The 24,908-nt window shown below is 46.6% G+C and overlaps 1 protein-coding gene across 16 annotated transcripts in view; it reads right to left on the minus strand.

Annotated features, from left to right (window-relative positions):
• Positions 1-24,908, minus strand: part of ERC1 (ELKS/RAB6-interacting/CAST family member 1) — a 409,085-nt gene that overhangs the window by 302,787 nt on the left and 81,390 nt on the right. For all 16 annotated transcript variants that reach the window (XM_054168189.1, XM_054168181.1, XM_054168180.1 and 13 more), the window contains exon 3: positions 16,783-17,199. In XM_054168189.1, coding sequence (XP_054024164.1) covers positions 16,783-17,199 — 417 coding nt within the window. The remainder of the gene's footprint in view (positions 1-16,782; positions 17,200-24,908) is intronic.

The following is a 24,908-nucleotide window of genomic DNA, read 5'->3' on the forward strand; positions in this document are numbered from 1 at the left end:
TGGACCTTAGCCCTTGGCCATCCTTCAGGTGTGCAGTTATTGCCCCCAAGATAATCTGCTCCATAATTTTCCCTGGCACTGAGTAATGTGCTGACCAGGGAGGTGGTGGAGTCACCATCACTGGAGGTGTTTAGGAAGAGACTGGATGAGGCACTTGGTGCCATGGTTTAGTTGACTAGATAGTGTTGGGTGATAGGTTGGACTCGATGATCTTGAAGGTCTTTTCCAACCTGGTTAATTCAATTCAATTCAATTCAATTCAATTCAATTCAATTCTATTCTATTCTATTCTATTCTATTCTACCCCTCCTGGACTCTTGAGCTCCTGGAGGTCTCAATTCTGTGGCTCTCTTAAAGGCACCAAGGCTCAAATGGCCACACCAACACAACTAGAAAAAATGTCATTTAATTCCTTTGAGAAGAAAGTAGTAAAACCAGTCCCCAGGTGAATAAACCCCAATCACATCTCGTGGCCATGCTCAGATTCACCTCTGGCTGTTAAAAAGAAAAAGCAGCTGTATGGGAGGAGAGTAAGAGGGATTTGAATCCCCCAGATTTCTGAATTAGAAAAAAAGCTTTCTTAGCTTCCAAAGTAATGCATGGGGCAAAGGGAGTACTTCTGAAGATGATCCTCTGAGCTCAAACAGGTGACCAAAGACCCGAGGGTGAAATGTACATTATTATTCCACGTCGTGTGAGGTTTCACTAAATGCACAAAGTTTATCTCCGACGGTTCCTGCCACATCACCTTCCCCCCAGCATTAACTTTGCCAGACCAGCACAGTCAGAAGCAAAGGAAGCTGTGTTTACAAGCAAAACCTGCACTCTGCAAGGGGATGCAAGGAATGTGGACAAATATCCAGGAGTTACAATAGTTACATGTGTTTACAATTAATAAACAGCACAAGGACCCCCTGGCCAAGGACCAGGGGAAGCTAGCAGCTTCTCCCTCCCTACCTCCCTTACTCCCCTGTACAAAAGGGACAAGAGAGAGGAGCAGAGAAGTTAGACTTAGCCAAGGCCAGCCTTGAGCACAACCCTATGAGGAGAGGCTGAGGGAGCTGGGATTGTTTAGCCTGGAGAAGAGGATGCTCAGGGAGGACCTCACTGCCCTCTACAACTACCTGAAAGGTGGTTGTAGACAGGAGGGGGTTGGTCTCTTCTCCCAGGCAACCAGCACCAGAACAAGGGGACACAGTCTCAAGCTGTGCCAGGGGAGGTTTAGGCTGGAGGTGAGGAGAAAGTTCTTCACCAAGCGAGTCGTTCCCCATTGGGATGTGCTGCCCAGGGAGGTGGTGGAGTCACCGTCCCTGGAGGTGTTCAAGAGGGGATTGGACGTGGCACTTGGTGCCATGGTCTAGTCATGAGGTCTGTGGTGCCAGGTTGGACTCAATGATCCTCAAGGTCTCTTCCAACCTTAGTGATACTGTGAGACTGTGATCTCTCCTGAGCGAAGCAAAACAGCTGAGATGAGAAGAGAAGAGAGAAGGGAAGAATTGTTATGGCACAGCTCCTCTGATTCCAGCTATTTACCCAATGAGTTTGTTTAGAATAACTTTTTGTTTTCCTTTTCACACCCAAGAGTGAGTTATTTATATTTTTCTCCTTTTCTGCTCAAAATCTGTAACTGAATTTTAAAGGCACAGCCTAAGCCCAGCTGAACAACCGTCCCAGGATTGTCACTGCACAACGAAATCAAACAGCTCGAGATTAGGAAGTTAATGAAAACAAATTCTTGTGCACTTTTAGAAACTAAGACAAGCTCCCAGGGTCAAGAAATACTCAGCCAAAAGGCTGTCAATACATTAGTTTTATTTCAGGAGGGCAATTACATACCAGCTAATTTCCAACCATGCAGCCATGACCTCTGACCTGAGACCATAAAAGCAGCTCCTACAATGGAAATGGAGTAGATGGAACACACAGGGGGAGAGCAGCATGCCACTAAAGGGATGCTGACAGACTGTCTCTGCATTTTACATGGCACAGCATCTTCCCCAAATATAAACTTCTCCTAAGCTTTTGCTTTAGCAGTGCCTGAGTCTCTCCTGTCTGCAGGGATGCTTTGCACTTCGCTAAAGGAAATGTCCTACTTCTATCATCTTAAGTAATTCCACTGTGAATGTGGAGGACATAGCCTGCTGGAAAACAACACCTCCCGCCTCCTGACTGCGTAGTAAAGACTTTGGCAACATGCCTACAATTCTAAAGAGCCTGAAAAGAGGAGCACAGGCAAGTAGAACCTCCCCAGAACACAGCTGTGACTGTGGCTGCTGAAAGAAGGCTGTGCACAGACATCTTCAGCTGTGCAGGACAGGTTACACGCTGTGGTGGCTTTAGGCTCTGCCTTTAAAATTTAGTTACAGATTTTGAGCAGAAAAATATAACTAACTCACTCTTGGGTGTGGAAAGGAGAATAAAAGGTTATTCTAAACAAATTCATTGGGTAAATATCTGGAATAAGAGGAGCTGTGCCAGAACAATTCTTTTCTTCTCCTCTTCCAATCCCAGCTGTTTTGCTTTGCTTGGGAGCAGATAACCTGCTTTGCCTGGCCTTGACTAAGTCTAAGCCACTGCTCTCTCTCCACTCCTTCTCTCTCTAGACCAGGGGGGAGCAGTGGAACAGCTTCCCTGGTCTCTGAGCAGGGGATTTGCCTGTTGTCTGCTAATTGTAAATTAGAATAGGATAGGATAGGCTAGGCTAGGCTAGGCTAGGCTAGGCTAGGCTAGACTAGGATAGGATAGGATAGAATAGAATAGACCAGGTTGGAAGAGACCTTCAAGATCATCGTGTCCAACCCATCAACCAATCCAACACCACCTAAACAACTAACCCATGGCACCAAGCACCCCATCAAGTCTCCTCCTGAACACCTCCACTGATGGTGACTCCACCACCTCCCCAGGCAGCCCATCCCAATGGGCAATCACTCTCTCTGTGTAGAACCTTCCTCCTAACATTCAGCCTAAAGCTCCCCTGGTGCAGCCTGAGACTGTGTCCTCTTGTTCTCTGTAAGTGTTGTAACTCCTGGCTATTTTGTACCTAATCATTGCATTGCATTGCAGAGTGTAGCTCCTGCTTGTAAACACAGCTTCATTTGCTTCTGACTGAGGTGGTCTGGCAAAATAAAGCTGGAGGGGAAACTTCAGCCCACCACACACACTTATCCTTCAGAGGCAGAATGGAGAAACAGTTATCTCTCCCTCATGTGCTCACGTTCTCTGGTGGACGTACGCTGTACAGGTGAATGGTAATGTTTACCTTCCAAACAGGGCTCTGCACAACAGAGCACAGGCCCATGCACAGCTAGGAGGAGCAGAGAAAACCACAATCAATCCTTCATTCCTTGCAAGTTACCCCTTCAGATAAAGGAGTAAAGCATGGCTCCTTTGTTCTATTGCCATACAGAAAGAACTTTCACACGTAACTGATACTGTTCCGTAACAGGCTAGTCAGCCTCAAACCCTTACCTTTGAAACCACTACAGCAAGGGACAGCTCTTACAGATATTTTATCCTAGAATCACACAATTGTAGAATGCTCTGGGTTGGAAGGGGCCTCTGAGGATCATCTAGTTGCTTAGCCTGGAGAGGAGGAGACTCAGGGGTGACCTTATTGCTCTCTACAACTACCTGAAGGGAGGTTGTAGACAGGCAGAGGTTGGTCTCTTCTCCCAGGCAACCAGTACCAGAACAAGAGGACACAGTCTCAGGCTGCGCCAGGGGAGGTTTAGGCCGGAGGTTAGGAGGAAGTTTTACACAGAGAGAGTGATTGCCCACTGGAATGGGCTGCCTGGGGAGGTGGTGGGGTCGCCGTCGCTGGGGGTGTTCAGGGCGAGGCTTGACAGGATGCTTGGTTCCATGGTTTAGTTGGTTGGGTGGTGTTGGATGATAGGTTGGACACGATCTCAAAGGTCTCTTCCAACCTGGTTTATTCTATTCTATTCTATTCTATTCTATTCTATTCTATTCTATTCTATTCTATTCTATTCTATTCTATTCTATTCTATTCTATTCTATTCTATTTCTATTCTATTCTAGTTCAACGTCCTCTGCAGTCAGCAGGGGCATTCTCAACAGGTTACCCAGAGCCCTCTTGCGCCTCCCTGGGCAACCTGTTCCAGCATTCTACCACCCTCATGGTGCAGAACTGCTTCCTAACATCTAATCCCAATCTGCTCTGCTCTAGTTTGAAGCCATTGCCCCTGGTCCTATCACTGCAGGCTTTTGCAAACAGTCTCACTCCATCCTTCTTGTAGCCCCCTTCAGGTACTGAAAGTTGTTATTAGGTCTCCCAGGAGCCTTCTCTTCTCCAGGCTGAACACCCCCTTGGACCTTCTCCATCAGGTCCATTTCCTTCCCATCTGGAGGGCTCCAGAGATGGACACAGCACTGAAGACAAGGTCTCACTACAGCAGAGCCACACTGCTATAGATACAGCCCAGGCTGCAACTGGCCTTCCATGCTGCAAGCTCACACTGCCTGCTCCTGCCCAGCTTCTCATCCATCAGCACCCCCAAGTCCTTTGCCACAGGGCTGCTTTCTATCACCTCCTCCACTAGTGTTGATAGTGAGGATTGGTCAAGCCTTCTTTTAATGCTTTTATAGAATCACAGAATTGTCAGGGTTGGAAGGGACCACAAGGATCATCCAGTTCCAATTTCCCTGCCACAGGCAGGGACACCTCACACTACAGCAGGTTGCTCACAGCCACATCCAGCCTGGCCTTCAAAACCTCCAGGGATGAGGCTTCCACCACCTCCCTGGGCAACCTGTGCCAGGCTCTCACCACCCTCATGGGGAACAACTTCTTCCTAACATCCAATCCAATACCCCCTCCTAGTTTTGCTCCATCCCCCCAGCCCTATCACTCCCTGACACCCTCAAAAGTCCCTCCCCAGCTTTCTTGGAGCCCCCTTCAGATACTGGAAGGCCACAAGAAGGTCTCCTCAGAGCCTTCTCCTCTCCAGATTGAACAACCCCAATTCCTTCAGTCTGTCCTCACAGCACAGCAGCTCCAGCCCTCTGCTCATCCTTGTGGCCCTTCTCTGGACACCTTCCAGCACCTCCAGATCCTTCCTGGAATAGTGGCTCCAGAACTGGACACAGAGCTTCAGGTGTGGTCTCAGCAGAACAGAGCAGAGGGGGAGAACCACTTCCCTGGCCCTGCTGGCTATGCTTCTCTTGCTGCAGAACTGGATGTGATTTGCTTTCTGGGTTGCAAGTGCTGACTGCTGGCTCCTGTTGAGCTTCTCATCCACCAGCACCCCAGGTCCTTTTCTCCAGGGCTGCTCTCAAGCCAGTCCCTGCCCAGCCTATATTGGTGCCTGGGATTGCCCTGAGCCAGCTGCAGGACCTTGCACTTGGTCTTGTTGAACCTCATGAGGTTGTCATGGGCTCACCTTTCCAGCCTGCCAAGGGCCCTCTGGATGGATCCTTCCCTGCAGCCGTCAGCTGCACCACACAGCTTGGCATCATCAGCAAACCTGCTGAGGGTGCACTCAGTGCCTCTGTCCATGGCACCAACAGGTTCAATGATTCTTTCACTTAAAAGACTTGAACAGGAAAATGAAACTCCTTGTTCCCAGTTTTTGTGCCACATGAATGATACTCACTGGCAATTATAAATACTATTAAAACCATGTAGCATACTTATTTCTCAGTATAGCCAGTGGCAACTTCTGGCCACCAGACACCATCACAACAGTGCCAAGAATATTGAAGAATGCTCCATTATCCAATTTCTCTTCCAACTTCTATGTTCAATCTTCCATTGTTGCAAGCCAGCAGATTTTCTACAACTCTTTCACATAAGCAAGAAAAGCTTTAGGTGAGAAACACAGAATCACAAAATCACACAATCACAGAATGCCAGGGGCTGGAAGAGACCTCCAAAGCTCATCCAGTCCAACTCCTCTGCCAGAGCAGGAGCACCTAGAGCAGATCACACAGGAACACAGCCAGGTGGGTTTGGAATATCTCCAGAGAGGGAGACTCCACAACCCCCTGGGCAGCCTGTGCCGGGCTTCTGTCACCCACACAGGGAAAACTTTCTTCTTCATCTTTCCATGGAACTTCCTCTGCCTCAGCTTCCACCACTGCCTCTTGTGCTGTCCTTGGGCATCCCCCAGCAGAGCCTGGCTCCAGCCTCTGGGCACTCACCCTGCACAGCTTTATCACCATGAATGAGGTCACCCTCAGGCTCCTCCTCTCCAAGCTACAGAGCCCTCAGCTCCCTCAGGCTCTCCTCATGAGCAAGATGTTCCACTGCCTTCATCATCTTTGTGGCTCTGCTCTGGACACTTTCAAGCAGTTCCCTGAGGTCCTTCTTGACCTGAGGGGCCCAGAACTGGACACAATAGTAGTGAGGAAGAAGAACCTCTCTCGACCTACTAATCACAGCCCAGGATGCCATTGGCCTTCTTGGCCACCAGAGCACATTGCTGGCTCATGGTCAACCTCCCATCCAGCAGGACCCCCAGATCCTTTTCCCCTTCACTACTCTCCCACAGGTCAGACCCCAACCTGTACTGCTCCATGGGGTTGTTCTTTCCCAGGTGCAACAGTGCTACCACTACAGGTATGCTGTGTCCCCCTCCTGTGCCTACAATTTAAATACAATATTGCTAAACTGAAGAGAGTTCAAAGGAGGAGTGCAGGAGCATCACTTTTCTTTAGAGAAAACCCAACAAAACCCAAATCAAAAATGGTTGTGCAAACTGATCACAACTTAAAGTGCTTGGACAGGCAAGAAAAATGAAAATGAGGTTGTTCTGTCCAAAAAGCACCGAGACGCAGTAACGGAAAGATGAAGGCTACAAACAGTTAGAGCTTTGAAGCAGAGTCAGGGCTGGTACCTCATCACTACCAGCTTCTACTTAAAAATAGCTATTTGCCTTTAAAAGAAAAATAAACACCTGCTTCTAAATAGAAACTAAAGCTGTGCACCATATCACTTTACATCTGCCAAGAAAGCCTGCAAGGTAGCACAAGACCCTGTGAGAAACAATGCTCTAACTGCCTAATTAGTATAATTGCATAGGAGAGTTCAAACATACTAAGAATAGGCTGCCCAGGGGGGCTGTGGAGTCTCCCTCTCTGGAAATACTCCAAATCCTCCTGGATGTGTTCCTGTGTGGGCTGCTCTAGGTGCTCCTGCTCTGGCAGGGGTGTTGGGCTGGATGCGCTTTCCAGGTCCCTTCCAGCCCCTAACAGTCTGTGCTTCTGTGACTGAATATGTAAAGAACAGCTGTGATAAAGTGATTTTAGTGTACCATAAAGAATGGCAAATTCTGTGGTTTTATCTTTACCAAGAAATGCCAAAATAACTAAAAATCAGGGAAGAGAATTGAGAACTGGACAGCTCAGTACTGAGCAGCAGCAGCATTACCTCGACAGGCTGGACAGATGGGCAGAGGCCAAGGGCAGGAGACTGAACACATCCAAGTGCCAGGTTCTGCACATTGGCCACAGCAACCCCAGGCAGAGCTACAGGCTGGGGTCAGAGTGGCTGAGAGCAGCCAGGTGGAGAGGGACCTGGGGGTGCTGGTCGATGGTAGGCTGAACATGAGCCTGCAGTGTGCCCAGGCAGCCAAGAGGGCCAATGGCATCCTGGCCTGCATCAGGAACAGTGTGGCCAGCAGGAGCAGGGAGGTCATTCTGCCCCTGGACACTGCACTGGTTAGGCCACACTTTGAGTCCTGTGTCCAGTTCTGGGCCCCTCAGTTTAGGAAGGAGGTTGACTTGCTGGAAGGTGTCCAGAGAAGGGCAGCAAAGTTGGTGAGGGGCTTGGAACACAGCCCTGTGAGGAGAGGCTGAGGGAGCTGGGGTTGCTTAGCCTTGAGAGGAGGAGGCTCAGGGGTGACTTTATTGCTCTCTACAACTACCTGAAGGGAAGTTATAGACAGGCAGAGGTTGGTCTCTTCTCCCAGGCAGCCAGCACCAGAACAAGAGGACACAGTCTCAGGCTGTGCCAGGGGAGGTTTAGGCTGGAGGTTAGGAAGAAGTTCTACACAGAGAGAGTGATTGCCCATTGGAATGGGCTGCCTGGGGAGGTGGTGGAGTCACCATCATTGGAGGTGTTCAGGAGGAAACTTGATGGGGTGCTTGGTGCCATGGGTTAGTTGTTTAGGTGGTGTTGGATTGGTTGAGGGGTTGGACACAATGATCTTGAAGGTCTCTTCCAACCTGCTCTATTCTATTCTATTCTATTCTATTCTATTCTATTCTATTCTATTCTATTCTATTCTATTCTATTCTATTCTATTCTATTCTATATTAACTCATTATACACCTGTGATTAATGGGTGATGGACTTGATGATCTTTGAGATCTCTTCCAACCTTATTGATTCTATGATTCTATGATAACAGGGAAGGAAGGAATGCAATCAGACCCTTTTCTTCTTCCATGACCTGGCTGTATCAGGTTTCTCAGTCACTCCTGCCTCAGATTGTGCATGGCACTTGGAAGAAATGTGAAGGTGCATTTCTAAGTGATGAATATTTTACCCAGGAGTAGGCTGTGTACTTAAAAACACAGCAAATGCTTTTACACTGAGCACCACAAGATAACACTTTCCAAAGCACAAAAGGACATGTGGATGGATTCCTCTGTGACCTGAGATAGAATGTATGGTCCTGCTCTGGCAGGGGGGTTGGACTTGATGATCTCTTTGGGTCCCTTCCAAGCCCTGACATCCTGTGAGCCTGTGATCTTCCTCTTCCTGCAGAACCTACCTAGGCAGTCAGCTTGTGTCACACCAAGAATAAGAAAATATGCTCTTGCAAACATCATTTTGTCTTTTAAAAGACTGCCAAGAAAATATGATCTGCAATTAAAACCACAGATGTAATTCTGACCTCTTTTATTAACTGGCCTACCTATGTCTTTAGATGACCAAACACAATGTTCTGTGCTGGATCTCTGCATCACTCAGTGAACTGGGCAGTTTTAGTCAGCTAGAAAATATTTGGTGTTATTCTTCAACGTGGAGTTCAGGCTTTAATGTCATTATTTTATAGAGTGGCACATAGGCCATTCCAAACTACATCCATATTTGAAGAAGGAGGTTGGTGCTGGTCTCTTCTCCCAGGCAATTAGTGACAGAACAAGAGGGATCAGCCTCAAGCTGCAGCAGGGCAGGGTCAGACTGGGCAGGAGGAAGAATTTGTTCCCAACAAGAGTAGTCAAGCACTGGAATGTGCTGCCCAGGGAGGTGGTGGAGTCCCCAAGCCTGGCTGTGTTTGAAGGTGGTTTGGATGTGGTGCTTGGGGCTATGGTTTAGGAATGACCCTTGTAGAGCAGGGTTCTGGGTTGAATTTGGTGATCCTGAGGGTGTTTTCCAACCTGACTGCTTCTGTGAGTCTGTGGTTCTGTATAAAGAATCAATGATGCATGCTCTCAAGGTGCAACAGCCCAATCTTCCAAACTTGGATCTACAAAAGCTCTATGTGCTTTCAAATTACTTCTAGGCAACCCAAGTGATTCTGCTAAGGACACAAGTAGTTAAATTACCTTGATTTCAATCCTTTTCCCCTTCTATCCTTTTCTAAAAGGTCAAAAGAATGAAGGAGCAGCAGAAAAAGCAGAAACTTAATTGCTTTAACTCATCAGAAACATGTCCCCTAGTACATGGTAGTTAGAGTTCCAGTCACTAAATCAATCTATCTACTACTCCAGGAAACCAAACAAATCTCTCTAAAAGTGTGCTTTACTTGTGTTGCAGAATCCTGGGACTGGACAAAAGTGTTCTTTGAGATAACTCTAATTGCTCCCTCCAATTAAAATCTCTAAATCCTTCTCTGAGCCTGGAGCAGAAAAGGGTAAGAATTTTAACACATGCATGGAAAAACCTTCATTGTAAAACTTGTCACATTTAATTACAATCTGTGGAGATAAGGTGAAAGCCCTTTCTCTTCACTGGCTATTGTTCAGCAGTGCTGCAGTGGTACATCTACAAGGCATGTCTGTGTCCTTCCTCAGCATGCTCCCTGCTGCTGCTCTTTGACCACCACAGTATCAAGTTCAAGAACCTAAAGCTAAGTCAAGTATATGAATGCTATAGCCTGGGGCACCTGATCACTGCTCTGAAACCATCTACCCTGAGTGGAGGCACAGCAGAGTGCTCACAGAGATTTAGTCTTACTTCCTAGAATAAAGTCAGCACTGTTCAGTTCAGAATAGCTACAACCAGGGATCAGATCTTGTTGTGAAGCCACACTAGATAACTGTAACACAGCTCACAAGCAGGACTTTGTGCACTTGCCATTCTACCAGACACTGAAGATTAAAAGAAATAATAGCTTTTTCTGCTCCAGCCTCTTGCCTTCAGCTCACTGTCAATGAGTGCCCCTAGGAGTGTCCCATTTCAGTGCCCACCTGACATGCTGAAGGAGGCTGAGAGACCTGGGGCTCTTCAGTCTGGAAAAGAGCAAGACTGAGAGGGGTTATTATTAATGCACATAAATATCTAAAGGGTAAAGGTTGTGAGGAAGAGGCTGGGCTCTTCTCAGTGGTGGCCAGTGATATAAGGCAAGGAGCAACAGGTACAAGCTAGAACACAGGAGGTTTCACTTAAACTTAAGGAGAAACTTCTTTGCAGTGAGGGTGACAGGGCACTGGAGCAGGCTGCCCAGGGAGGCTGTGGAGTCTCTTTCTCTGGACAGTTTCAGAACCAGCCTGGATGCATTCCTGTGCAACTCCATCCAGGTGTTAGCAGGGGGGTTGGAGGAGGTGATCTCCAGAGGTCCTTTTGAGCCCTGCCATTCCATGACTAGAACAGCTGCTTCGTTCGGCGTTGCACGCCCTTGTGCTAGAACTCCATCCTGTGGGAATGGGAACAGCTACTGACCAACCTTTACAAACCCAAACTGGAATCTCACAGAATCTCAGAGGCATAGAGTTGTTTTGGTTGGAAAGACCTCTAAGATTGTCAAGTCCAACCATTGACTTGACACCACCATGGCCATCAAACCCTGGCCTCAGCTGCCACATCTACATGGTTTTTGAACACCTCCAGGGACTGTGACTCCACCACCTCCCTGGGCAGCCTGTTCCAATGCCTGACCACCCTTGCAGCAAAGAATTTTTTCCTAATATCCAACCTAAACCTTCCCTGGCACAATTTGGGGCCATTTCCTCTCATTCTAGCACTTGATACTAGGGAGAAGAGAACAACACCCACCTCACTCCTTTCAGGTAGTTGTAGAGAGCAATGAGGTCTCCCCACAGCCTCCTTTTCTCCAGACTAGACAGCTGCTCCTCATAAGACTTGTTCTCCAGGCCCTTCACCAGGCCTTTCATTGCAATTCTCTGGACCTGCTCCAGCCCCTCAATGTCCTTCTTGTAGTAAGGGCCCAAAACTGAACAGAGTATCTGAGGTGCAGCCTCATCAGTGCTGAGTGCAAGGGGCACAATCACTTCCCTACTCCTGCTAGCCACACTACTCCTGATACAGGCCAGGATGCTGTTGGCCTTCTTGGCTACCTGAGCACCCTGCTGGCTCATACCCAACCAGCCATCAACCAACACCCTCAGGACCTTTTCTGCTGAGCAGCTGTCCAACTACTCCTTCACAAGTCTGTAGTGTTGCATAGGGTTGTTGTGAGCCAAGTTCACCTGACCTTGTTAAACCTCATACAAATGACCCCAGCCTGTCCAGATCCCTCTGCTGAGTCTTCCTACCCTCAAGCAGATCAACACTTCCACTCAATTTAGTATCACTGGCAGACTTACTGAGGACACACTCCATGCCCTCATTCAGATCATTGATAAAGATATGAAGGAGAACTGGCCCCAGTACTGAGCCCTGGGGTATGCCCCTAGGGACTGGCTCCAAGTTGCATTTAACTGCATTCACCACCACTCTTTGGGGCCAGCCAGCCAGTTTTTAACCCAGCAATGCATCCACCCATCCAAGCCACGAGCAGACAGTTTCTCCAGAAGGATGCTGTGAGACAGGGGCAAAGGATTTACTGAAGTCTAGAAAAGCAACATCCACAGCCTGCCCCTCATCCACTAAGGGGACACCTTGTCACAGAAAGATAGCAGTAGCACGCCAGAGACAAACAGGGCATGAGAATAACTGCTGTTGTCAAGTCTGTGCTGATATCACGTGTGAAGGAGTCTGAAAATGGGACACCACTGATGAAGCTGTTTGGCAAATACCTGACAATCATGCACAATGAGGCATTTCTTTCTGTTCCCCCTGGGTAGAGCCAGTACAGATAGTTTTGTTTTTACCATTACTTTGAGGCAGATGAGAAGTTTGGCCTAAACCTTCCCCCCCCCCCAAAATCTTCTTTCCTGACTGTGACACTCCAAGTGTATGATTGCAGTTCCTTCCTCAGATACCCATTCCTAAAGACAGAGAGTCACAAACAACCCAAAGAAAAACCCTTAACCAAGTTAGTGTAATGACCTTGGACTGTCCTTACAAGTCATAGTCTGGCCAAAGTACTCCAAGTGCCTGGAACACCACAGCTGGCTACAATCACATCATACTCTACCAAAAGCTGCACTGACAGTTGGGGTATCCATTACTCTGTGTAGGTGAGAAAACCTTATTTCTAGCATTATGGGGCAGGGTGGGAGCAAGGAGGTTGTCAAAAAGAGCCAGCAAGCTTCTGTGTCTTTGGAGCCATGTGCTGTCACAGACATCACTGATCATGTTGCAGCAGGTGAGTCTGGAACAGTGAGGTGGCAGCTCAGGAGCTATTCTGGAAGCTGTAGCCCAGCTGCTGGACTTTGTCAAGTATTCCTTGATGGCATGATAATAATCTTCTTTCTGAAAGTTAAGTCTAGAATGCCAACAGTAATAGGACTAATTTTCACTAAGACTTAAGAAGGGGTATCCAAAATAGCAGTGGTCTTTGTCATAAGCTATGAAGCTTAGGCTTGTTTGCTAGGGCAGAGGAATGCGATGCAGCCACAACGTCATCTGCTGAAGTAAGGGCAGCCAGATCCATGTCTGTGCTCAGGTATTCAGTAAGACTTTCCATTTTCCATTCTTCTGTGTTAATGAAAGTCTGTGTCCTCTGCCTGAGTGAGCTGCCAAATACATCCCATGCTAGATACATGGGACTTGCATGGATGGATTGCTTCCGTTCCTCGGACTTCAGCACGTTCACAGAAAGCCCAAGGAAGTCAAATTGTTTATGGAGATGCCTCACACTAGCTACAGGAGAATCCATTTTACAGCCTGGATAAGGGAGACTGAGACAGTGCTCTGGGAGATGATCAAAGATAAAAGATATTGCACACATAAGGAACAGTTAAGTCGTGTTGGAATTTTCAGCCCAGACAAGAAAGCCCTTGGAAGGGATATGACAGCTCTAGAACTGTGAATGGTACAGTCCCAGCAGCAATCACCCATTTACTGCACCCTCCAGAGCAAGAGAAGAGGCTGTCAATGAAGCTGCTAGGGACAGGTTCAAAGCTGAAGCTGGACAGAATGTAGGCTTGCAGAGCCATTTACCAAACGGTGCTACAGCTACAAACACTTACACGGACTCAAGGCGGCACTGACCATATATACTCAGATGGCAGATCCATGAAGGGTACTACACTGAAGATGGAGCCAGCTCTCATAGCTGGGAAGCCATGTTTGCCTTGTTTCTACCCTTTCCTGGGTGCCCACCTATGGCCATTAAGTGAAACAGAATGCTGGACTAACAGGGCCATTGGTCTGACCCAGTACAGCTGCTCCTTCATTATGATCCTAGCAGAGCCACAAGTCTGGGCTCTGAAGGAGCTTCCTGTCCTCAGAGAATCAGTGCAATCTTAGCACTATCACAGCAATGGCAATAGCATTGGCAAATGAAGAGAGGCTGAGGGAGCTGGGGCTGCTTAGCCTGGAGAAGAGGAGGCTCAGGGCAGACCTCATTGCCCTCTACAACTACCTGAAGTGAGGTTGTAGACAGGCAGGGGCTGGACTCTTCTCCCAGGCAACCAGCACCAGAACAAGAGGACACAGTCTCAAGCTGCACCAGGAGAGGTTCAGACTCGATGTTAGGAAGAAATTCTACACAGAGAGAGTGATTGCCCTTTGGAATATGCTGCCCAGGGAGGTGGTGGAGTCACCATCACTGGAGGTGTTTAGGAGGAGACTTGATAGGGTGCTTGGTTTAGTTGATTAGGTGGTGTTGGATGATAGATTGGATGCAATGATCTTGAAGGTCTCTTCCAACCTGGTGTATTGTATTGTATTGTATTGTATTGTATTGTATTGTATTCTATTCTATTCTATTCTATTCTATTCTATTCTAAATGCAGCAGTGAATTCATGTTTCATTTTCAAGGTCAAACTGCTGGCCACCACACCTGAAACTGCTGCCTAAGAAACCATCTGATGCCCTTGAATCTGGGCATATAGACCTCAAAGTTGAAAAATGGAGGGATACCTTTTTGATTCAAGATGCAGATCATTATTATTATTCCAAATAATAGATAGCAAAGATTTTTCCTAGAAGGCTAACACATTTACTGAGTCAGAAAACAGTAGCAGTGGATTCTGACATCTCAGGACTTGCTTTGGCTAAAGTAGTCAACACTATTAAAATTTTCCTGAGCTTTCTAATGTGTTAGAACATGAAGATTAAATGACAACCTCCTAAGCATGTGAAAATGCTTTTGAGTATTTAAGGAAGAGTTTAGCATGCCTTTCCAGATACTGGGAAAGCTCAATATAGAATCATCAAGAAAGTAGACTGGTTTCCTTCAAGGCAGCTCAAAAATTCCATAGTTATTATGCGGGCTAGCAAAGGGCTAAAATAACCTCAGCTGATGGAAATGCACATAAACACATAACAGTGTAGCTGAGGAGGGTGATGCAGACCCTCCTTAAGGGGTTCTACACTGAGACAGCCTCCAAGTGTGGAACAGTGATAGCAGCTCTGAACTAGATCCTCCATAGCAGATCAACTTGGTGCTACAGTTCAGCAATATCCCCTGATCTTCTCCACACCCCCTGAGCCCTAAGCATGAGACCTGAGTTTTATGCAGACAAGCCATCTCTCGGTTAGCTCAGTCTAGCTCAGAGCTCAAGGACAACATCCAGGTACTAACAAAACCCTTCTTTAAGTGACTCAGTTCCATGAAGGAAATAATTTGGCATTTCTCTGCATGGCACCACGTTTCCAGGGGTGCTCAGCTCCAAGGCTGGATCCCACACTGCATCAGTGGCTTGAGCTACAAGTAACGGTATACCAGTCCTACCCCTCCCGGTGTATCAGAGCTGGGGAGCAGCAAGGAGTACCTAATTCTAAAAGGGGAGACAAACAGCATTTGGACATTCAAAGTCAGGAAGTCATCTCTAACCTATCCAGTCAATCTTTTCCCAGTGGGTTGGGATTGAAATGACTGCTGACTTCCAGGCATGCATGAATTGTACAATGATTTTTCCCTCTCAACACTGACTCATCAGCAGCAGAAACAAATGTAATGATATTGCTGAAAAATCCCACAGCTCCTGACAGCTTTGCATTTACATTGCTGGACTTAAAGCAGAAACAAATGGAAGCCATTTGGGGCTCTCCCTGAAATAGACTCAAGAATTGGAACAGAATTATCATTGGTTGCTAAATAAAGGGAAAACTGTAGCGTAGAAACTCTGGAATCATATTATCTTCACTCCAGACACTCAAGAGATTACTGCTCTGAAAAAATAAATCTGTCCTAAATCTGGCTCAGAAATGCAATGGGCTCTAGCTTTCTTACATAAATGTTTGCAAGAGCACAAGTACAGTGGGTCAGACCATGGCAAACACATGAATGAGAGATGTTAAGAAGTATTTATTTGCTGCAAACACTAATCTCAAACACCTCTGAGCCAGACCTTGCTTCCCTGACTTCTTAGAGAGGGGACTTAAACCTTGTGCACATATCAGGCTTTACAAAAATGCTGAAGCCCAAAGTAGACACACAATGCCCACAGCAGGTCATTAGATTCACACACACATATTACACACATGGGGACAGCTATAAGTGCAGCCATTCCATCTGCAGGTGTCTGTAAACTGATCTTTGCAGAGCCATTTCCCCTCAGTGAACACAGGCACACACACAGCCCCGTGTATGTACACAGCACATGCTCAACTGCTGCCCTTGCAGAAGTTCACATTGGAATGCTTTGGGAGGCTGGTTGGACAATGGGAATATTTGTAACAGTATTCAGACATTTAATGGCACTAAGCTACAAACCAACTCATTTCTCTGAAGCACTTCTATGTAGCTTTCATCCTATTCTGATTAGTTTAGGATGGTAACTACAGAAGACTGCCTACCTTCCTGCCCAGTTAGGGTACTACACAGGTGTAACAATGGTTGGCTTGTTTCTGTTTTCAGAGGGCTGGGGGGAAGGGGCTACCACGTGTGCAGCAGCGTCCCTTTAAGTAATCTTTTTTGTGGCTGTGCACCCAGGGCAGCTGATAGTTTTATCAAACACCCTTCACAGCAAGAGGAGCGTTGCCATGGAAACCAGCGAGCAAGCAGCCATTGCTCCTGCAAAGGCTTCTCGCGGCTCTCTCCTAAACACAGGTAGCTTCTCTCAAACTAAAATAGAACACAACAAGGAATTTTACAGCCTGTGTGACAATTCACCTCCAGAGCTTCATATGGAGAGTATGGGGAAAGTGGGGCCTAAAAGCAGACAACCCCAGAAAGCAGAAGCAAGGAGGACATAAAGAAGTTTTGGAAATTCAAGTCTGATTCTTCCCTCACAGCTGTGCAACACAGAGGAAGCAGAGAAATGCTTGGAGATGAACCCAGAGCTCGGTCACTTACCTCTCTCAGCATGTTGTTTTCCTTCTCCTTCTGTTCCAGAAGGCTCTCCAAGTGGTGCACGTGCATCTCGGCCTCAGCCAGCCGCCTTGTTCGCTCGTGATCCTCCTCGGTGGCTTTTGCTGACAGCCCTTTGCTCTGCAGCATCTCCAGCAGCTTTTTGATGGACTCATCACGTGCATTTAAGGTCTGCTTCTGCGTCTCGATCCGCAGTTCCATCTCTTCCAGGGTTTTACGCAGCAGGAAGAGTTCCTTGGCCTGGCGCTCGTGCTCAGCGTGAAGCCGCTGGAAGTTTTCCTCCGTCAGCTCTGCCACAAAGGGCTCGCTGGTTCTAGTGCTGCTGTCCTGCTGGAACAGCTGGTTCAGGTCCCTCTGGATCCGAAGCTCATCTTGGAGAGCCTGGATAGTCATCTGCATATGCTGAAAGAAAAAAACAAAGAAAATCAGAGGATTCCCTCCAGTGGAGAACTAAAGAGAACAGTAGGAGCCGTGGCAGTCACCTGGAAGTGGCAACCAGGAGCTGCAACGCAGACAGACAAAGTGTTTGCTGAAAGCAGAACTGAGGTGAAACTGGGTTAAGCTACAGAAATGTCAAGCCCCTCTTTATATGCCTGGTAGAGGTTGCTTAACACTGGAAACCTCTTGCTTGGGTGACACTCCTACTTCCAGACACCTGAGTGACTGTTTCAAATGGGAAAATGCCAGCAGCGTAACACAGTTTTCCCCAGCTGCTCATCCACCCCTAGAGAAGATCTCTGCATACGAAGTCCTAGACTGGAGTCACCGTCTTGACAAAGCAGAGGGGCATCTGACTGTTTGAATTTGCATACCAGCTAATAAAAGGCAATCAGCCATGAAGGCTCCTGAGATCTTCACCACTAACACTACACGTAGCACAGATTTCCCAGTAGCCCTAAAGCAGAAAGTTCACCATGTCACAGCTACAGCTAATTGGCTGTCTGCTGGCTGGGGACAAGGATCACACCATACGATTTCATGCACGAAGATTTTAGTACAGAACAGGAATTACCACCTCAGAATGAGGAATGTGAAGCAAATCAAATAATCAGCAGTCATCTGTGGTGGTGCAAGACAATAAATCCTGTCTCAACGACTGTGAACACAGGGGGTTAATGGAGTGGGATAACAGAGGAGAGACACAGCTTGCCTGCAAAAAGGTTCCCACCTCACATTCAGATAATGAGCTGTTTTCTCTCTGCAAGACAGAAGTACTAAGGTAATAATGGTGAAGTATTAACACACTGAACAAAGATGTGATTACCAGGGATGAGAAACCCACCAAGTGACACATCTCCCTTAAGAGTCTGAATGTAAAAATGCCAGAAGGAATGATCCCTGGGATCTACCTTTATATTATGAAAATCAGTGCCCAGAATACCACTGCTTCCAGTATTTGCCAAGACTAAAGTACTAGTTAGGTACTGTGAGTTATAATCTATTATCAAGATTGACAGAGGAGGTTCTCCTCCCACTCTCCTCAGCCCTGGTGCAGCCTCATCTTGAGTAGCATGTTCAGTACAGGGCTCCCCAGTTCAAGGTGAACAGGGAACTGCTCGAGAGGGTACAGGAAAGGGCTACAATGATGATTAGGGGACTAGAACAGAGCTCTTATGAAGAAAGGCTTGGGAGACTTTGAGCTTTTTAGCCTGGAGAAGAACAGACTGAGGGGGGATTTTATCAATGCTTATAAAGTACTGAAAGGGTGGGTGTCAAGAGGATGGGGCCAGTCTATTTTCAGCAGTGCCCAGTGACAGGACAAGAGGTAATGGGCACAAACTTGAACATAGGAAGCTCCATCTAAACATGAGGAGGAACTTCTTCATGTTGAGAGTGGTAGAGCACAGGACCAGGCTGCCCAGAGAGGTGGTGGAGTCTCCACCTCTGGAGTCATTCAAAACCTGCCTGAATGCCATCCTGTGCAACCTGCTCTAGGTGAACCTGCTCTGGCAGGGCATTTGGACAGATGATCTCCAGAGGTCCTTTCCAACCCCTATCAGTCTGTGATTGTCTGACACACTGTTTAAGGTCTATAATGAAAAGAGGGTGTCAAATCGTTACCTTTGACAGAAATCCAAGTACTTCATTTCACTCCAGTATTTGTGAAAAGAGGAGATGTAGGAAAATTGGGGTTTAGGCATTACTTTAAGAATAAACTGATCACAATATTATGTAAAATTCTTTGGGGATACTCAAAAGCTGTCTGGAAATGGTCCTGGCCAACTGGGTCTAGGTCCCCCTGCTTGAGCACATTGGACCAGCTGACCTCCAGAGGTCTCTTCCAGCCTCAGCCATCCTGGGAGTCTATGAAAAGACAATCAACAGAAGGTAGCACATCTGCAGCACAGTTCCTTAGAGCAAGCACTTCCCCTCCCACATTCCTACCAAGCTTTTCAAAACATAAGGTGCTACTCACTAGCAGCTCACCTAAGTCACACTGCTACTAAAAGGAACAGTCCAGCAGCTCTCTCTGCTTCCTTATGGGCTGGCACTGACAGCTGGATCTAAACTGCACCTGGATGAAAACCAGCCCATCAAAAGAGTAAAGAAAAAGCCCTTGCAGCCAGATCTCTGTTCCAGTTTCTGGTGTGACTACACCAGTGCTGATCTTGGCACAAAGCAGGGCTGGGAACGTGCAGTCAAGGACCTGGTGGAGAAGAAAACTGAACCAATCTTTATGGTATTAGTATAAAGTGAAATCAGTTTACATGTGTGTTTTCACAGCTGATTCAAGAAGCTGCAAGTGGCTTTTCTTCTGTTTCAGTAACAACAATACTTGGAAGCTACTAATTCAGTTAATCTAAAGCTGCACTTCAGGCTATAGCTTCTGTGTGATAACATAGTGCAAGTACATTTAGCAAGGGGATTTCTGGGTCCTGAAGGTGCAGCATTTGTGCCAGCATTCAGCAGTAGAAGAGAATAAAAGAAATAGGGCAAGGGAATGGATATGGATTTCCAGAAAGGTTCTAGGAATAACTGAACAGATTTCCACTTACTGCCATTTCCCCAAACCACAGTCAAAGAAAGAATGTCAGTAAGAAAGGAATGTCAACCCTCAAAACTGAGGCACTATCACAAACCTGCAGGCAGACAATCCAAACTACTACAGCTGTTCAATGAATGTATGTTGATCAAGCATGAAGAGAAGGCTTACTGCACCCATTAAAAGGTTTGCCTCATCAATAAAGCCAGTAGGACTACAAAACCAGGTGCAAGAGAATACCTTAAATTAAACTTAACCCTGTAGCCACGCTAGATAGAGCTTTACAATTCCACATGAGTTGATTCCATCTGTATTTGAGAAGCTCTACTTATCCACAGCCCAGCTGTGTGTTGTTCCTCCAGATAACAAATCAATTCCCATATGCTTCCACCTGCCTCTCCACATACTGCCACTTCAGCATTTCCTTTCTCCCAGGCAAGAAAAAAAAAGCTTCTTCTGATCAGCCACATCATCTACTAAATGAATTACTTCCTCTACTCAGTGTTGCCTCAGAATCAAACTTCAGTTATTTATAAACATCAATGGACTAAATCACCACAACCAAATTCCTGCTTTTATTATGACTTCATCTGCTCTGAAATCTTATTTAAGGTTACACAGGCAAAAATTGTGTCTCAGACCCACAGAAATGAACTCCAAGCAAAGCTGGAGCAGCCTGCATGTAACTTTTGGGTCAATAAATAAAAATCTATTTCACAATTCAGAAGCATGATGTGAAAGAAAAACAAAACCCAGTGAGAAAGAAACAGTTAGTTATTGGTATCACAGAATCACAGAGTCACAGAAGGTTAGGGGCTGGAAAGGACCTCCAAAGCTCATCCAGTCCAACCCCCTTGCCAGAGCAGGAGCACCAAGAGCAGATCACACAGGAACACATCCAGGCAGGTCTTGAATATCTCCAGAGAGGGAGACTCCACAACCCCCCTGGGCAGCCTGTTTCAGGGTTCTGTCACCCACACAGGGAAAAAATCTTTCCTCCTGTTTCCATGGAACTTCCTCTGCCTCAGCTTCCACCACTGGCCCTTGTGCTGGCATTGGGTATCCCCCAGCAGAGCCTGAGATGAGCCCTTAGTTTCCTCCTCTCCAAGCTACAGAGCCCCAGCTCTCTCAGGCTCTCCTCATAAAGAACATGTTCCACTCCCTTCATCATCTTTGTGGCTCTGCTCTGGACTCTCTCTAGTACCTCCCTGTCCCTCTTGAACTGAGAGGCCCAGAACCGGACACAATATTCCACCAGTTCTGTCAAGGAAGGATAAGAGAGTTTTGAACCCCTGCCACGAACGGGCAGCAGATGCCTTCAATTGAGTTTCCCAGGAAAAATGAAGAGGTGGGGCAAGAGAAAGGGTAGGCACTAAGCTCATGAATTACTGTCACTGTACCCTAAACTGCTCAGCTGAGAACAAAATTCATTATGGGAAATACTCCATAGCAATTGATTCTATGCTTTTGACACCCACTTGTTTCCAGCAAGCAAGATGTATGCACAATGGGTTCTTTCCTCTGCTTTCCACAATATTTGTTTGGTGGTTCTTATTTTTTCATTAATATCACAGTACCCTTTATTAGCTGGCATCACAAACTACTTTTTCAGTTAACATAGCTCATATCCTGCCATTTCAAAGAAAACATCCTTTCCCTTCCTAAGGAGCAGGCAAGCCTTACTAGCTTCTCATCCATTTCCTGGACTTTAGCTTCAAATTAGTGACTATGCCGGAAAGGCCAAACATTTTCCATGTTCATGTTGTATTAGCTACTAATACTTAATCCTATTTCACAGGCTCACAGGATGTTAGGGGCTGGAAGGGACCTCTGGAGATCCTCAAGTCCAACCCTCCTGCCAGAGCAGGACCAGAGAATCCAGCACAGGTCACACAGGAACACATCCAGACAGGGATGGAAAGGCTCCAGAGAAGGAGTCTCCACAACCTCTCTGGGCAGCCTGCTCCAGGGCTCTGGGACGCTCACAGTCAAGCAAGTTCTTCCCCATGTTGAGGTGGAACCTCCTGTGCTGGAGTTTCCATCCATTGCCTCTTGTGCTATCCCAGGGCATAAGTGAGCAGAGCCTGCCCCTGTCCCTTACTTCCTGACCTCCAGCCCTCAGCTATTGATAGACATTGATCAGATCCCCTCTCTGTCTTCTCTTCTCTAGACTAAACAGCCTCAGGGCTCTCAGTCTCTGCTCCCCAGGCAGTGCTGCAGTCCCTTCAGCATCCTGGTAGCCCTCCCTTGGACTCTCTCCAGCAGATCCCTGTCCCTCCTGAACTGGGGAGCCTAGAACTTAATGCAATATTCCAGGTGAGGTCTCACCAGGGCAGAGTAGAGGGAGAGTGGAACCTCCCTCAATCTGCTGGACACACTCTTTTTAATGCACCCCAGGATCCCATTTGCCTTCTTGGCTCTGACTAGAGGCCTCCATCAGACTTGAAAACTGCAGTTGAATTGTCTTACCTAGAAATAATGAAGTACAGGTACTTTTAATACCACTGAGCTTGGCTATGTCACACTCTGCCAAATAAGTATGAATCATGCTTTGCTTCAATAGTTTAATATAGGTAACATAAAGTCAAAGCAATTATGTTGAACCTCTACAGTGCTTGAAGCTCATTGCTCTTATTACAGATCTTCAGGATTCCTTGATATTCTTTTTCAACTAATGCTATTGATCCTTAAGCCTCACTACAAAATTATAACTGCACCTGCCCATCACGAACACATTATTGTGAGCACAGTTCTCTCGTGAGCCTCTTGCAGGTTATGCCCAATATATTTTTCTCTTGACAGAGCGAGGCCCCTTCAGGCCCACCTCAAATGTAAATCCTAAAAGTCCAAGGAGCAAACATAACTTCTTTCCAGGTGTTCTCCTGCCTCTACGACTTCCACAGGGCCACTGAAAAGTTTGTTCCCTGGGCTCTGCGCAGGGACAGTTCATCTTTCATCCAGCAGTACAAAATCTACATCTTTAAGTAGCAGAACACAATGCAGTCTTTGCCTCCACCTAACAGGATTCAAATTCCCATTTCCCAAACTTGGCAGATTGGTTTGATGGGTTCCCAACCCACAGTGTGATTAGAGCCAATGGTACAGAAGTCCCTCAGACCTGGCTCCCAAAGCAGCCCTGTGGTGGCAGTCTCAGGGCAGCGCGGCACACATCCTGCTCTGCTGCTGAGCTTGGGAACCCTGCTGCAGGCAGCTCTTTTCAGCTCTCCCTGTTGAAGCTTTTCCATTTTGCATGAACTATTTAAAGATTCAGTAAGCCTGACAGACAATACTGCAGGAGAGCACACCTTCTTACTCTCACTGGTAGAAGACACAAGAACAGAAAGATCTGAACAGCAGTGCTTCCAATTAACTTCAACGTGTATCATCTTACCCTTCCAAAGGAAGTAAGGGATGTGCATGTGAGCAGGGACAGAAAAAGAAAGTTAATAGACACTTTACAGCCAAGAACTGTATTCAAATCCTATGTTTTAGACCAAAAGGAGGTAGTCATTGTCACTAGATGATGTTGGAAGATAAGATAAAACCGTGGCATGTTTTTCAAAGCAAGCATTTCCACACTAGTCCTTACAAGAGAGTGTGACCTACCAAACTATGGGGGTGTTCAAGATTCCAACATGCATTTGTCCATCTGGGTTTTGTTGCCTGATTTGACCTATTCACACTGCAGATGCTGTCTTTGTAACTATGGTATTCAGATCATAATTCATCCCATACTTTATTCAAAGTCTAAAAGCCTACATTAGAACTGTGAGTTCTGCAACAGAGGCGAGGTACCTAGGCCCTGAACACTTCTATAGTTAAGTTCTCCTTTATCTTCTGGATTTAATTTCTAAGTAGGTTAACTAAGGAAACTCATTTTTGGAACACCAAGGAAAAATTCAGTCAAAAAAAGGAAGAGCAGAACCTACTCTTTCCCATAAACAAGGGAAAACATAGCATGCAATTATACAACACTGTGTCACAGAAATGAGTCACACCAAGGCAGGAAGAATTGTTACATTCTGCAAAACTCAACCACTTACAAAAAATTCTTTTACACTGGGAGAACACTGAAGACATCCTCATTGGCAAGACAATATGGAGTGATGAAAAGGATGGGAAGAAAAACAGAGGTCCTAATAGAATACCTAGTGGCGTGTTAGAAAAGCTTCAGCCTGGGAGAAAAGGTTCAAGCTCTTATTCATCATCTTCATACATCCCAAATGAGGCTCTAGTCAGCAGGCAACAAGCTCTTCTTGGGTGGATCTTGAACAAGATATTCTAAAAGATGGGACTGACAGAGAAGATATTCAAGGTGAGGCTCAGCAGGGCTCTGGGCAGCCTGATCCAGTTGAGGATGTCCCTGCTGAGTGCAGAGGGGGTTGGACTGGATGAGCTTTGGTGGTCCCTTCCAACCCAGACCATTCTATGATTCCATGATTCTAGGTTCTCATTTGTATAAATATGTGACTATTGAGTAGCTTTGGAATTCAAACCTACACCTCTCACATTTCTGTGCCTAAAGGGAAAGTCTTTGAAGAGCCCCTCAGCATCTCCCAGTGCCCATCTCTGCCCAATCCTGTTCCCTGTTTAGGGGCTGCTTTCAACTCTCCTCTAATTTTTAACTGCAATTCTCGCTCCAGAGGCAAGACATTTTTTCCTAACAGAAGTTTTGTTGAATTCAAATGTTTCTTATAAAAACATGACTGACAAAGTTAGATACTGAGAATTTCCCAGTGACTTGCACTGCTCCCCAACTCTGCCACTCCGTCCTGTACTGAAGGGCAGCTTTATGGCGCACACGTACTTGGCAGCTTCCCGCAAATCTGCTCAGTGCTCAAGATGTTCTTCATGCAGGAAACAGTAAGTGCTTGGAAAGACACAGGGCAGGTTTGCATTTTTTTATAGCATGTCACATGTTTCTGTATTTATTTTTCTGAGATCCAACCCAGGCATAAAGGGGGGGGGGGGGGGGGAGGAGGGGAGAAGTAAAATGAACAAGGCAGATGTAATTTGTTAACTGACCACAAGCTAGGTTTCTGAAGATGCCAGTTTACAGCTAATCTCTTAGTCAGTCAACTGTTTTCAAAACTGGGGAAAAGAGATCAAGCTTTCAGCTACAACAGCC

Source organism: Dryobates pubescens, chromosome 15, assembly GCF_014839835.1.
Source record: "Dryobates pubescens isolate bDryPub1 chromosome 15, bDryPub1.pri, whole genome shotgun sequence".
NCBI classification, from domain to species: domain Eukaryota; kingdom Metazoa; phylum Chordata; class Aves; order Piciformes; family Picidae; genus Dryobates; species Dryobates pubescens.